Below are 16,257 nucleotides of genomic sequence, written 5' to 3'. Positions count from 1 at the left end.
TCAGAGCCTTTACCATCCCTAGGTGCATGGTGAACCTTAAAGGCAGTTCTAGAGTACAGACTTTTCCTATGTGGGCTAGACCACTGAGTTGCCCTTTTTTGCCTTTCAGTTGCATATGGGACTAACGTTTCACAGAGCCCACACTGAAAAAAAAAAAGCCTCTCTGAATGAATGGATGAACTTCTGTGTGCTTCCATCAACTGCCCATAAATATGTCTTACACCTGAGCTTTTGCAAAATGTATCAGGCAGCTGGGGGCATGAGGTTGTAGTTTGACAAGAACGTGGCATGTGGAAGTCAGAGGGGGAAAGAATGAAGGCCCCAGCCTAAAAGTCAGAAACCACAACAAAACAAGGCCCTGATGCTTCTCACACCTCTGCAACTAGATACTGAGGTCAAAATTCAGATCAGCGTCTTCCTTCCAGAGGTCAGTGGTTTCCACTACTAGAGAGCATGCAAAGCCTGTACCGTGAAAGTGAGCGGCTTCCAGTTCACCGTGAATATCAAACGCATGTATTTATCTCCTCTCCCTCCTAAAATCACATAAAAATGACATTAAAAAGATATTCTGGTAAGGACTGTGTGAAGCTAGACGTGCTCTTTGAGCCCATGTTTTTAAATACATTTTCATTACATTTTAAATTAAATTACATTTAAATACATTAAATACATCCACATTTGAAGAGAGAAGCATGGGGTATCTCCTGTCCCAATTTCACCTCTGAAATGGCTGTGAGACCCTGCTGGGCCTCAGGTTCCTGCTCTGAAAGATCTGAGAAATACTTGAAACTTCAAAAATATTAATGGATTTGATCACAATTTATTTAAAAATATACAGGGAACATCTCTCTTAGCATATTATGTCAGGAAAAGGTGTTTGCCCCTTAAAACAAACAAAACAGAACAAAACAACAAAAACCACAACCTTCCTTTTGTCAAGCCAGGACAACTACATAATCCACCCTGGGTTTGTTTTTGGTTTTTGTTTTGTTTTGTTTTTTTCCTGTTTACTTCATTTGCCAAGAAGCAGAGAACTCAATTTATCTCACATTGAGCAACTCCCCCATGTCAGGCTCCTGAAACCATTTCCTCCCTTTCTGTTTCTCTCCTTACAAATGGCTCTGGTCATCTTATCTTTCTATTACCTGTTTGTTCTTTTTATAGGTTGGATTTATGTGGAGAATACTCAGTGCTCATAGGAGAATGCACAGGATGCAGTATACACGCGCTACACAAATGATACAAACTTGGTTGCTAGGTAACCTACCCAGGTCTTCCGGGGAGGTGCTGCTCCCTCACCTCTAAGATTCATTTTAAATGCTTAAGCTCACTTTCCAATGACCTTCTCCACCTCTCTCAAATTCACCTGCCTCTCTCTACCACACGGGTACCTGTGCTCTATCAACATCAACTGGGACCAAGTAAGGCTCGGCCGCCTGTCCTCAGTGTCCTCCTCCGTGTCCCCTCTGTCCTGGGTGGGCAAAGACTTGTACTCAACCCTCTGCATTCTCAGCATTCCACAAAAGACCAGGCACAGAGTAGGTACAAGAAATCCTAGGTAGATGAATTCCTTAATTCAACAAATACCGTTTTGAGGAAGTTCTGGAGCCAAATAGTGGGGAGTGACAAAGGGGATCCACAGGTGACTGTGACCTAGTCCCTGACCATGAGGCGCTCACAGTGTGATGAGGACCACACAGGAAAGCAGGTAAGTCAAAAGAGCAATAGGGTGACCACAGAGAAAAGCTCGGGGCGGCGGAGGCGGGGGTGATGCTAGCTGTGCGACCCCAGAGCAAGGTACTTTACTCAGTTGTGCAGACCTTGGCCTGACTAGGGGCTGAAGATCAGGACAGCTAGCTACAGGTCCAGTCTGCAAGAGGTGTCCAGATTTCAAGGGGATAAGCTGGAATTCAAGCCTACAGGCAAATGGGCCTCTCCCTTGGACGAGGGTCTTGTGGGTAGAAATGAAAAAATACAAACCAAAATAAAACAAGAAAAGAAAGTCCTTTCTTTGCATGCCCTAATCCCCCTTGATAAATACCGAGCCAATATTTAAGTAGCGTCCACTTGAAAGGGTGAGGATAGTATTCTACTACCCAGCTCCGGGGTAACTGCACACCTCACTCCTGCACCCCACGGGGCTCAGAGAAGACTTGTTGGAGAAGGTTCTATCTACACTGAGTCTGGAGGATGAAACAGAGCTGTCTAAGCTAAATGGCCACAGGCAAGGGGGCAGGGCTTGATGGTACCAGGGAGGAGGAGAGGAGAGGCAAAAGGAACAACATTGTCAAAATTCCAGAAGCTGAAGCCATGGGCCCTAATTCAGGAAAAGGGAGAAAGCTGGAATTCCAGCTGGAAAAACTAGACCAGAAACAACTTCTTTAGCCACGTTAATTGAGGAACATCATTTAACAATGATTACTTGAGCACCTATGTGCCAGGCACTGTTCCAGGTGCTAGAGATGGTAGCCAAGACCCACAGTACAGTCACTGAATGATGAAATTAGATGGTTTTATACCTCTTCGACTAGCTGTAACTACCATTTCCTGGGTGCTTACATGCCCTAGCCCCGTGCATGCATTATTTCACTCATCCTCACAATCCCATCTGAGTCCACTTGAAAGGGAAGGCTCAGAGAAGTTTAGTGACTTGCTTAAGATCACATAGCACTAGAAGTGGCCAGAGGCCAGGAGTGACACAGACTAGAGCCACACAGCCTGGGTGGAAACCCTAAAGCCTCCATTTACCAGCTGTGTGACCTTGGGCAAGTCACAGAGCCACCACATAACTGGTTTTCTTGATGGTAACTGGGGATCATCATAGTGCCTCCCTTGTAGAGTTATGAGAATTAAATAGCCTATTTGTAATCAAAGCACTTTGCACAGTCATGGCCCGAAGGAGGCACTTCATAAGAGTTGGCTGCTGGGACTGTCCTGGCTGTGGAGAGGTTTATTACACATGCCCCTACCCAGGAAATTCAGAGAGGTCATAGAGCTCTGAGCAAATTCGGAAGGTCTCCTTGAGCAAAGGTTTGTTTTCCTTGCTTAATTCAAGTCTTGCCACTTCTCTCCACCAACTTTCTCACAAGTACCTGCTAATGGCTTTCATTGTTTTGTTTATAGTGCTTCTAACAAGTGTGGGTAACTTCTCATTTGCATCCTTAATAGGCAATTTCCAAAACGCATTGACACTGCAGTTGGTTTTAGGAGACCTGGATTTTATTTTCTTTTGTCCTGTTTACCAGCATTTGGAAGGGCTTCAAGAGCTCACAGCAAAGTCCCACCCATTCTAACCTATTTACAACTTCCAGAATTCCTCATATCTTTTGGATATTAACCCCTTACTGGATATATCAACACCCAAAAAAACCCAACAAACAATCCAATTAAAAAATGGCCAGAGGACCTGAATAGACATATTCCCTAAGAAGATGCTGGTAAGTGACCATCAGACACAGGAAAAGACATTTAACATCACTAAATAAATGCAAATCAAAACCACAACTAGATATCCCCTCAAACCTGTGAGAATGGCTAGTATCAAAAAGAAAGAGCAGGCGTTGACGAAGAAGTAGAGGAAAGGGAACCTCAGTGCACTGTTGGTGGGAATGTAAATTGGTGCAGCCACTGTGGAAAACAGGATGCACCCTAAGATCCAGGAATTCTACTTCTGAATATTACCTGAAGGAAATGAAAACACTAATATGAAAATATACATGCACCCTGATGTTTGTTGCAGCATTATTTACAATAGCCGAGATACGGAAGCAGCCCCTGTCAATCCACAGACAAATGGATAAAGAAGATGTGACATATATACACAATGGGATATTACTCCGCCATAAAAAAAAAAAAATTTAAATCCTGCCATTTGCAGCAACATGGATGGATCTAGAGTGTCTTACGCTTGCTGAAAGTAGTCAGACAAAGAAAGAAAAATACCAAATGATTTGCCTTATCTGTGGAATCTAAAAATCAAAACAAACAAAATAAAACAGAAACAGAGTCATAAATACAGAGAACAAACTGGTGGTTGCCAGAGGGGAGGGGAGATGGAGGGCCAGGTGAAATAGGAGAAGGGGATCAAGGGGAAGAAACTTCCAGTGATAAATAAGTCATGGAGTTGCAAAGCATGACATAGCAAATACAGTCAATAACAGTGTAATAACTTTGTATGGTGACAGATGTTAACTACACCTATTGTGGTGAGCATTTCATAATGTATATAAATGTCGAATCCCCATGATGTACATCTGAAACTAATATTATATTGTATTTCAACTGTACTTCAAAAAGTGCTGTTCAGAAGCACTTTACAGATACTCATATAAGTTGTGAGGTAATGCATTTTAGTCCTCACAACAATTCCATAAAGAGATAACAATTACCATCTCCATTTTACAGATGAGGAAGGGGAGGCACAGAGATGTTAAGTGACTTGCTCAAGGTCACACAGCAAGAAGGTAGGGAGCTACATTACTAGCCATGTGACCTTGGGCACGTGACTTAACCTTAATGGAGTAATAAACAGTAAATATGTTGCATTCTTCCCAACCATCTTTGTATTGAAGTAGATTTTATGAAAAGTTTAGAGACGAAGAAACTGAAGAGCAGGGGTCCTCAGAGGCTTGCCCAACATCCAAGAGAGAGTTACTGGTAGCGCTCGGATGAGAACCCAAGTCTGCCGCCTCCCCTTGACCGCTGCAGTGTGCTACGGACAGAAGGTGCTGACCATTTCTGTGTCCAAGTCCACTACTGTTGTCCCTGTGGCTGTTACTGTTGTTATTTGCAACAGAAGGACTGCCCCCCCAACACATACCAAGTACGCAGGGAGAAAAATAATGATAAGAACACAGCTGATTCTGTATTCAAGCCTCAGATCTAAGCCCATGCATAATTTACTCAACACTGCCCTGTAGTCACTTAAGCTGAGGAGAGACAGCTATAAATTCAGGTCTGCATACACTAATTTATTTCTTATTTATTTTACTGATACATATCTAGGGCCTCCAGCAAACTGCTCCAAGACCTGCTCAAAGGCACCTGCAGCCCCAGTGTAACTGGGGTAAAGGGGGAGACCCTGAAATATGTCCCAGAAGGAACACTAGAGCCCTGGATTAGAACCCTGCAGGTAAAATTCATTTTCTTTCAAACTGGGATTAAATTTATACATGCTCCCCCACCCTCTTTTGCATAAGACATAGGACTGAAAAGGTTCTTGTTAAATCTCATTCTGTTTTTCTATCTCAGTAAAGCACAGAGCGTATTTCAATGACTGACATTCTTGCACAAGCACGGGATTATTTGTCTGAGTCACAGAATGTCAAAGGATGAGCGCATCTTTAAAAACGGCGATGTCACCAGGAGGAGAGCAAAGCAGAGAGGAAAGAATGCATCCATTCCCCTGAGTGATTGCTGAGGACCAAGCAAGCCCTCCGTGGGATGCCATTCTGGAGCGAGGTAACTCCCACTGAGGTCCTCTGAACGGAAAACAAGGTAAACTGGAAGGAATGGTAGGCATCGTTGTCCAAAGCTCTCATTTTACAGGTGATCAGACAGCACCCGGAGAGGAAAAGCGACTTGTCCCAGACCACTCAGCAAGCTGGTCCCAATGTGCCCCTTCTTTCAGTCTCAGACGAATTTTAAAATGCCATTGACGTTTTAGCATAGGGCTGCATGACCTCCTTCACGCCTCCCCGCCCCCACTCGGTTCACCTTACAGATAGGGCGTTAGAGGCCATCCCTGAATGGGCGCTACTAAGTTCCCGCAGAAACAGGGTTGAAAGCTTGGCCTAAGCCTGTGTCCTTAACGCACACCTGCTGGGTTTTCAATGACACCTTCAAGGTGCCTGGTCTGGTCTCCAAACTACACTGGCCAGGGCTGTAGGGGAGATGCAGAAGGGGCAGGGGGCTTCAGCACAAAACCGTGCTGACCCTAGGACACAGCCTGAGCATGGATTCCATTTATTATAACCATTAATCAATTATTTATTTTACTTCTTCCTTTCTTCTTCCCAATACCCAATAGAAGGTTATCCTGTTGCCTTTTGCTTCCTGGGCTGAAAGAGCAGACAGAGAAAGGCATTTCGTTGAAGGTCAGGCCTGCCTTGGCCTGACTGTAGCTCCTGACCTTTCCCCACGTCTCCTGCCCGCTGCTGTGCAGGGAGTGGCTGGGCCTCAGGGACAAACACTCACCCGCAGAACATGAAGATGGTGCTGGAGGTGGCGTCATAGGGCAAAGGCAGCGTCTGCTGCAGGCACAGCTGCTCACAGCCACCGTTGAAGCCGTCCGAGCAGTCGATACCTTTGGAGTGGTCGTAGCATCCGGAGCCGTCCTTCATGGGCCTCAGCTCCTCCGGGCACTGCTCAGGGGAGACAGAGCAACAGGGCGGTCATGGCCCAGGAGGTGGTGGGTCCCCTCAAGTCTTCTCCCCCCACCTTCTGAAAAGGGGCATGCGGCAGGGACCACAGAGACAGTTTCCATCAAAGTCCTGTTTGGCCAATTCAGAGCTATGTGGCCTCTTGGATCCTCAGTGTGCCCGCCCACGAAATGGGACTTTTGTCAGTATCTACCTGGTAGATGTGTGAGAATACAAGGAGGTACCATCAGCAATGTGCTCAGAACACTGCAGCCCACACGGCAAAAGTTCAGCAAGTGTTAGCTGCTCTTCCTATTGACAATGCTGGAACCATTGTCTTTAGTGCATGTATTATGGTCCAATAGGGTCTGCCACTGGTAAAAAAAATCACTCTGGCCGGCAGCCAGATATATTTTAAAGAGTTCCTCCTGTTATGAATTTATATTCCAGCTCTTCTTCTTCTCCCTCTGTGATTTGGGGCAAGTTATTCACCATCTCTGAGCCTCAGTCTCTTCATCTGTTAAATGGGCATGGCACCTAACCCTGTGGATTTGTTGTCAAGCTTAAATTGGATCTTGGGAGTGTACACCTTACTTCAGAATTCCACACACAACTTGGTACTTGTCACACACGAGTTCTCTTCCTTCCTGTCTTGAATTTGTCTCTTTGTCTCCATCCCTGTCTCCAGGGTCCTGAATGGGACTCCTGCATGCCCACAGCAGGAGTCTGCAAACTCCAGTCTGGTCTCCTCCACACCATCCTCCTGATGGACAACAGAGTGCTATTTCTAAATCATCCCTCCCCAGCTTAAATAAATGAATGCATTTTCCACAACAACAGCAACACCTTGAATCTCCCTGAAGATGATAGGCAAGGTCCTCCGCAGGTGCCTCAGATCCTCTGCCTGGCCATGAGCACCTCTCTTCAGGTCACCAAACCAGCAGCCCTCCGGTCCCTAAAAAACCCCAATGACTCCAATTTTGAGTGATCTCAGCTAAATGCTTTTATCAGTGTGCCTGGCATCTGCTAAGTTCTCCATAAAGGGAAGATCCTATTCCGTAGGGACAACTGGCTATTTCTTTTCCATCATTTGATGAGCTGAGCTCATCTTTTCCTGTCTGACAGACGGAGAAGCAGGACCAACTCCCCTGCATCCAGGACTGAAAACGAGGTACAAGGTTTTAATTTCAGTCATCCTGCTGGCATTTCCTGTCCACAGAGATGAACACCCAGAGCTCAGCCCTCCTCATCCATCACTGGACATCACTGATTAAAATGGCCCCATGATACACACACGCCCTGCCCCCAGTCCCTTCCCCAAGTCACCATCCTGAACAACATCAATAACAAACACACACACAAAAATCAATTTACAAGGACTACCATAACAACAACAACAACAACAACAAAAGGTCAGCCCTCCTGGAAATCAAATTTTGCCTAAGAAGAATTCATAATTACAAATGCACGACAGTTCTTCGAGACATTTAAGACTGGTGCCAGGGAGGGTGACGAAGAAAGTGGGTTATAAATGGCCTTTGTCAAGCTGCAGAAAGGTTATAAAACTGGCTACATTTTGTGCTTAAGAAGAAAAATCAATTTTCCACGTGAGTGAGGTGCCGTAAATATTAATACAAGGTCAGAGGATGCCCCTGCTTGTCTCAGAACACTCAGGGTCAGACAGGAGGGCACCTGGTCACAGGGTCATTTGGGAGCCACTTACGGGTACTCGGGGCTGGGTCTGCCCAACCGCAGAGACTCAAGGATGAGCACTGGAAAGAATGGCTGACCTTCTTACCAGGTGACAGGAGGGATCTGGGGCACGGAATCACTCCTAGTTTTTCCCATCCCCAGCTAATTCCCTACCACTTTTATTCTTTAAAAAAGTATGTTCTGTAATCCAGGCAAGATCGAAACACTTAACCTGTTTTTACTTAGTCCTTACAGCAAACCTATGAGGTAGTGTGGTAGGCTGATAATGGCTTCCCAAGATATGTTTCTGTCCTGACCCCCGAAACCTGTGAATGTCACCTTCGATGGTAAAGTTTTGGTGGATGTGATTAAATTAAAGTCCTTGCATTACGTGGACTAGCTGGATGATCAAGTAGATCTGAATGGTCATGGATGTCCTCATAAGATAGAGGCACAGAGAGGACTCGCACAGATGAGAAGTCCATGTGAAGGCACAGCAGAGATTTCAGCCATGTGGCCATGAAGTCAGTCAATGCTGCAACCCCCAGAAGCTGGAAGGAAGCAAGGGAGCCCCTGGAGGGAGCAGGACCCTCATAGCACCATGACTTCAGACCTCTGTCCTCTGGAACTGAGAAAGAGTCCATTTTCATCGTCTTCAGCCACACAGTTTGTGGTGATTTGGTACAGTGCCCACAGGAAGCCAATTCTGGTGGGAAGTATCATTAGTCCCATTTTACAGATCAGGAAACTGAGGAGAAGTGTCAGGGGTAGGGCTTTCCAGGCTTTCTGGCTCTGTAGCTCTTAGCTAACTCTCAGGAAACTCACTCCACTCCTCCGTCACTACTGACTGATGGATTTCCCGTCTCAGGACATTGGAGCAAAGATGGATTTAGAGCTGACTTAATTTTCTTACTTTAAAATTGAGGCTAAGAGACGGAGGAGGGTGTCCCCCCAAAACCCAGCACATTGGAGCAGAGGGTACAGAGCCAGGGCCCCCATCCCAACTTGGGGCTCCACCCACCATACTTACTACCCTTCACATTAACACGTTTTCTAGCTGAAGGCAAACTTGATGATGATTTACAGATGGGAAACTGAGGCTCAGAGAGATGAAGTTCCTTGATTAACATAACACAGCAATGAAAGGCAGAGCTAAAATTAAACTTGCATTCAGTCTGTGACCATGGGAGAGGTGTTCTGAGCAGATGAAGTGGGTTTTCCCATCGCCCCCACACGATCATCCCTTCATCCAGTGTGGACTTCAAGCCCTGAGTTCTCGCAGGTGGGTGAGGGCAGACTAGATCTACTAGTATCGTCATTTGAGGTTACTTGCATATTATTTCAATTACTTCACTGCTTATCATCTGTCTCCCTCACCAAAATGCAAAATTTATAATACAATGGACCTTCCTGCCTTGTCCCCAGCTGTAGCACACACTCAGCATAGCGTCTGCAACATTGTAGCCACTTGTTACTTTTCCAATGAGCCATCTGAGTGCCAGACAGGATGTATAGTGTGTTTGTGTGTTAACTTTGGGTCTGAATCCAAACTTGGCTTCTTACAAGCTGTGTAACCTCTTGCCAGTGACTCAACCTCATCTGTCTTCATAGGATTACTGTAAGGAGTAAACAGAGTTGTATCCAGCATCAAAGATGGTCCCCAGTGATTCCTGCCTCCTGGCGTTCACACCCGGTGCAGTCTCCTCCCACACTGTACCGGCGCTGGTCGGCATGACCAATAGCATATGGCAGAACTGATGGTATATCTCTTCTAAGATTAGATTATAGAAGACTGAGGCTTCCCTCTGCCTCCCTCCCTCTCTTTCATATCACTTGCTGTGGTGAACTCAAACTGCCATGTTGTGAGCAGCAGTAGAGGGAGTCCCATGGGGCAAGGAACGGAAGCCTCTGGCCAACAGCCAGCGAGGCTGACCTTCCAACAGCACATGCGTAAGCTTGGAAACAGACCCTCGAGCCCCAATCAGGCCAGTTCAGTCAGCTGACACCTTGACTACAACCTCAGAGGGGCCAGACCCATCCAGCTAAGCCACTCTTGAATTTCTAACCCTCAAAGATGATGTGAGATAGTGAGAGCTTTTCCTTTTCCACTGCTCAGTTTTGAGATGATTTATTATGTGGCAATAGATAACTAATACAGGGAGCGAAATGCGTCAAATGCTCAGCAGAGCGCTCAGCAAGTGGCAGCTACTGTTGTGGGTAATTTGAAGGAGCTTAGAATCTAGTCTAAGAGCTAAGGAATATTACGTATCTGTCAGACAGAGGACTAGTAATAGAACAAACTAAGAAGCACAGGAGAATTTGAATGGGAAAAGAAAAACCCTGCCAGGGTGAGTGACTAGGCATTACTGGAGTAGGGACACCTTGGTCAGAGAAGACTTCCTCTTGGTCAGGAGAAGATGTCCCTGAGCAAAAGGGAGACATGCCGCCATACTAGAAGGAGGAAGATCAGAACTCCTGCCCAAGGCACTTCTGCTTACTTGCCTTGTATGTTCGGCAAGTCCTTGAACCCAGTTGGGCCTTAGTTTCCTTTCTTTAAAAGGTGGGGGTGGGGTGGGCAGCTTGGAGACAAGAGTACAAGGACTGAAGTCAGGCCTGAATCCATGCAAGCTTTGTGACCCTGAGGGTGCCGGCAAGTGGTTCACCTCAGAGAGATCCTCACGGGAGTAACGGTGCCTCTCATGGAGGCGTTTCTGGAGACTTTAAGAGAAAACACACTGGAAGTGCCTGGCTCAGAACCCAGCACATAGTAGGCACTTCAAAAATGAAGGGCAAGTGTACAAATGGTAAAGGAATGAACACAACTCCCCAAAAGGAAACCTAACTAAAACTATCAGCTTCTTTCTTACCTACATAAGCCCTTCATTGGATCATTCAAAAAATATTTACTGGACACCTACTCAGCACTAACCAAATGTGCTGGGTGCTGAAAATGTAGCAGTAAACACAAGAGACAAGGCCTTACTCTCATGGAGTTTATATTCTAGAGAGGAGACAAATGACTGATGAGTAAATAAATAAAATGGTTATCCCATGGTGTGAAAAAAGTGAGAGGAAGAACGAACCAAGTGAACGGGGATGGAGTGAAGGAGGCATACATTGAACATCTGAGTGAATTCTGAGAACTGAGTGGAGTCTCCTGGGTGAATACAAGTGGGAAGCATTATCCAAGAAGGAGCCTGAAATACGGAAGTCCTGAGGGAGGAACAGTGTTGGCCTGTCTATGGAACAGAGAAGGCCAGATAGTCAAAGCTCAGTGAGACAGGAGAAAACAAGGTTAGCTAGCACAAGGCAAGGCATGCGAGGAAGGGAGTGACCAAATCACTTAAGCCAGAGTTGGCACACTATGATCTGCAAGCCAAATCCAGTCTGAACGCTGTTCATTTGCTTTTTCAAAAAAAATATTATTGGGAGGCGGAGCAAGATGGCAGAGGAGTAGGAGACCTGGATTTCGTCTGGTCTCAGGAATTTAGCTGGATAGGGATCAAACCATTCTGAACACCTACGAACTCAACAGGAGATCGAAGAGGAGAGTAGCAACAACTCTCTGAACAGAAAAGCAACCACTTTCTGGAAGGTAGGACGTGCGGAGAAGTGAATCCGAGGCGATATTCGGGAGGATAGACGGCGGGGGAGGGGGCGTCCATCGGCCGCTTCTGGCAAGTGATAGAGCCGCGGAGCACAAAATTGGAACTTTTAGAAGTCGGCTCCGCTGAGGGACGTCACTCCAGTGGCTAAGTGGGGGATGGAACCCTCGCGGGACAGTGTGGTCTTAGGACCCTCGGGGTCACAAAAAGACCGGGGGTGCCTGAGTGCAGCAGAGCTCCTGGGTATCACAGCGGGGAAGCCGGCTGCAGAGACGGAGCCGAGGCCTGGGCTCTCAGCTCAGGGTTGCCATAAATCGTGACCTGCGGCACAGTCGGGCCACTGCTCCTCCAGCAGGGACCCAACAAGCAGCAGATCTGGGGAGACTCCCCATCCTCCCCCAGGAGGAGCAGCATGAGAGCGCACCACAGGGATCTGCTGAGTTTGGAGACTCCATGTGGGGTCGTGCACCAGAGATAGAAATGCTTGGTCACAGGCCAGGAGAGCATGGAGTGCAGCCGGAGACTGGGGAGATGGGAGTGATTGGCTGCTTTTCTCTGGGGGCGCACTGAGGAGCGAGGCCCCAAGTTCTCGGCTCCTCCGGGTGGAGATTGGGAGGCCGACATTTTCACTCTTGTCCTCCAAAGCTGTACTGAGAGCTTGCAGGGAACAAAAGCTCCCGAGAGCAAACCCAAGCAGATTACTTAGCAGGGCCCCAGCAAGGGAGGGGCAATTCCACCTCTGACAAAGACATTTGGAAACCACAGCAACAGGCCCCTCCCCCAGAAGATCAGGACGAACAGCCAGCAAGCCAAGACCAAGTTTACCCATCAATGAGAATGGCAGAACTCCAGCGCTAGGGGAATACTGCACATAGAATTCATGGCTTTTTTACCATGATACTTTAGTCTTTCAAAGTTAATTTTCTTTAACTTTTTTTTTAATTTTTCTTCTTCATTTTTCAACCAACATCTTATCAATCCCTTTTTTAAAAACATTTTTATTTTTCATTTTTGGAATCATATTCTATCCCTTCATAGTAGTTACCCTTATTTTTGGCATATATATATATATATATATATATATATATGTTGTTCTCTCTTTAAAATTTGGAGATACAGTTTCCTCTAACAAATCAAAATATACCCTGAATCTCTAGTGTATGGCTTTGTTCTAGTCTCCTGCCTGATCACATTCTTTCCCTTTTTTTTCTTTTTTCTTTTTTTTTTGTAAATCCTCTTCTTTCTTTTTGCAAACAACTTCTTATCTCATCAATTCCTTTTATAAATTTTTTTATAATTTTCATCTTTACAGTCATATTCCATCCCTTCATCATATAAACCCTTATTTTTGTACATATATAAGTTTTTCTTTCTTTAAAATTTTGGGAGGCACTTTTTATAACAGAACAAAATACACCCAAAATCTAGTTTGTGGCACTGATCTATGCACCAGCTTGATCATATTTGATCATATTCGTTTTGTTTTGTTTTGTTCTGTTTTTGTTTGTTTTTATCTTTTTCTTTTTTCTTTTTTTCCCGTTCTTTCCCTTTCTTTTCCCCCGGCTTCAGGTTTTTTCTGATTTGTTTAGAGTATATTTTCTGGGGACGTTGTTATCCTGTTAGCATTTTGTTCTCTCACTCATCTATTCTCCTCTGGATAAAATAGCAAGACAGAAAAAAATCACCTCAACAAAAAGAACAAGAGGCAGTACCGACTGCAGGGACCTACTCAATACGGACATTAGTACAATGTTGGAACTAGAGTTCAGAACGATGATTTTAAAGATACTAGCTGGGCTTGAAAAAAGCATGGAAGTTATTAGAGAAACCCTTTCTGGAGAAATAAAAGAACTAAAATCTAACCAAGTCGAAATCAAAAAGGCTATTAATCCTCATTAATAGCAATCAAAATGGGGGCTCTAACTGCTAGGATAAATGAGGCAGAAGAGAGAATCAGTGATATAGAAGACCAAATGATGGAAAATAAAGAAGCTGAGAAAAAGAGAGATAAACAACTACTGGATCATGAGGGCAGAATTCAAGAGATAAGCGATACCATAAGATGAAACAACATTAGAATAATTGGGATCCCAGAAGAAGAAGAAAGAGAGAGAGGGGCAGAAGGTATATTGGAGCAAATTAGAGCAGAGAACTTCCCTAATGTGGGGAAGGAAACAGGCATCAAAATCTAGGAGGCACAGAGAACCCCTCTCAAAATCCATAAAAATAGGTCAACACCCCGACATCTAATAGTAAAACTTACGAGTCTCAGAGACAAAGAGAGAATGCTGAAAGCAGCTCCGGAGAAGAGGTATGTAACCTACAATGGTAGAAATATTAGATTGGCAACAGACCTATCCACAGAGACCTGGCAGGCCAGAAAAGGCTGGCATGATATATTCAGAGCACTAAATGAGAAAAATAGACAGCCAAGAATACTATATCCAGCTAGGCTGTCATTGAAATTAGAAGGAGAGATAAAAAGCTTCCAGGACAAACAAAAACTAAAGGAATGTGCAAACATGAAACCAGCCCTACAAGAAATATTGAAAGGGGTCCTCTAAGCAAAGAGAGAGCCTAAAAGCAACATAGACCAGAAAGGAACACAGACAATATACAGTAACAATTACCTTACAGGCAATACAATGGCACTAAATTCATATCTTTCAATAGTTACCCTGAATGTAAATGGGCTAAATGCCCCAATCAAAAGACACAGGCTATCAGATTGGGTTAAAAAACAAGACCCATCGATATGCTGCCTGCAAGAGACTCATTTTAGACCCAAAGACACCCTAAGATTGAAAGTGAGGGGCTGGAAAATCATTTACCATGCTAATGGACACCAAAAGAAAGCTGGGGTGGGGATCCTTATATCAGACAAATTAGATTTTAAACCAAAGATTGTAAGAAGAGATGAGGAAGGACACTATATCCTACTTAAAGGGTCTACACAACAAGATCTAACAATTGTAATATCTATGACCCTAACTTGGGAGCAGCCAATTATATAAGGCAAATTATAACAAAAGCAAAGAAACACATTGACAACAATACAATAATAGTGGGGGACTTTAACACCACCCTCAATGAAATGGACAGATCATCTAAGCGACAGATCATCTAAGCAAAATATCAACAAGAAAATAAAGACTTGAAATGACACACTGGACCAAATGACTTCACAGATATATTTTTAACATTTCATCCCAAAGCAACGGAATACACATTCTTCTCTAGAACCCATGGAGCATTCTCCAGAATAGATCATATCCTAGGTCACAAATCAGGTCTCAACTGGTACCAAAAGATTGAGATCATTCCCTGCATATTTTCAGACCACAATGCTTTGAAACTAGAACTCACTCACAAGAGGAAAGTCAGAAAGAACTCAAATACATGGAGGCTAAAGAGCACCCTACTAAAGAATGAATGAGTCAACCAGGAAATTAAAGAAGAATTAAAAAAATTCATGGAAACAAATGAAAATGAAAACACAACTGTTCAAAATCTTTGGGATGCAGCAAAGGCAGTCCTAAGAGGGAAGTATATAGCAATACAAGCCTTTCTCAAGAAACAAGAAAGTTCTCAAATACACAACCTAACCCTACACCTAAAGGAGCTGGAGAAAAAACAGCAAATAAAGCCTAAACCCAGCAAGAGAAGAGAAATGATAAAGATCAGAGCAGAAATCAATGAACTAGAAACCAAAAGAACAGAACAGATCAACGAAATTAAGAGATGGTTCTTTGAAAGAATTAACAAGATTGATAAACCCCTGGCCACACTTATCAAAAAGAAAAGAGAAATGACCCAAATCAACAAAATCGTGAAGGAAAAAGGAGCGATCACAACCAACACCAACGAAATACAAACAATTATAAGAATGTATTGTGAGCAAATATAGGCCAGCAAATTAGATAACATGGAAGAAATGGATACATTCCTAGAGATGTATCAACTATCAAAACTGAACCAGGAAGAAATAGAAAACCTGAACAGAACTATAACCATTAAGGAAATTGAAACAGTCATCAAGAATCTCCCAACAAACAAGCCCAGGGTCAGATGGCTTCCCAGGGGAATTCTACCAAACATTTCAAGAAGAATTAATACCTATTCTTTTGAAACTGTTCCAAAAAATAGAAATGGAAGGAAAACTTCCAAACTCATTTTATGAGGCAACCATTACCTTGGTCCCCAAACCAGACAAAGACCCCATCGAAAAGGAGAATTACAGACCAATATCCTTGATGAACATGGATGCAAAAATTCTCACCAAAATACTAGCCAATAGGATCCAACAGTACATTAAAAGGATTATTCACCACGACTAAGTGGGATTTATCCCTGGGCTGCAAGGTTGGTTCAACATCTGCAAATCAATCAACGTGACACAATATATTAACAAAAGAAAGAACAAGAATCATATGATCCTCTCAATAGATGCAGAAAAAGCATTTGACAAAGTACAGCATCCTTTTTTGATCAAAACTCTTCAGAGTATAGGGATAGAGGGTACATACATCAATATCATAAAAGCCATCTATGAAAAACCTACAGTGAATATCATTCGCAATGGGGAAAAACTGAGAGCTTTC

General features: G+C 44.1%; 1 protein-coding gene across 5 annotated transcripts in view; it reads right to left on the bottom strand.

Moving 5' to 3' along the window:
- ASTN2 (astrotactin 2) overlaps nucleotides 1-16,257 on the bottom strand; it is an 899,232-nt gene that overhangs the window by 318,397 nt on the left and 564,578 nt on the right. For all 5 annotated transcript variants that reach the window (XM_025888498.2, XM_073905829.1, XM_025888499.2 and 2 more), the window contains one exon: nucleotides 6,196-6,362. In XM_025888498.2, coding sequence (XP_025744283.1) covers nucleotides 6,196-6,362 — 167 coding nt within the window. The remainder of the gene's footprint in view (nucleotides 1-6,195; nucleotides 6,363-16,257) is intronic.

This window comes from Callorhinus ursinus, unplaced genomic scaffold, assembly GCF_003265705.2.
Source record: "Callorhinus ursinus isolate GAN/ISIS: 27379988/994484 unplaced genomic scaffold, GSC_fseal_2.0 scaffold24, whole genome shotgun sequence".
NCBI lineage: Eukaryota > Metazoa > Chordata > Mammalia > Carnivora > Otariidae > Callorhinus > Callorhinus ursinus.
This window is presented reverse-complemented; position numbering and strand designations above follow the sequence as displayed.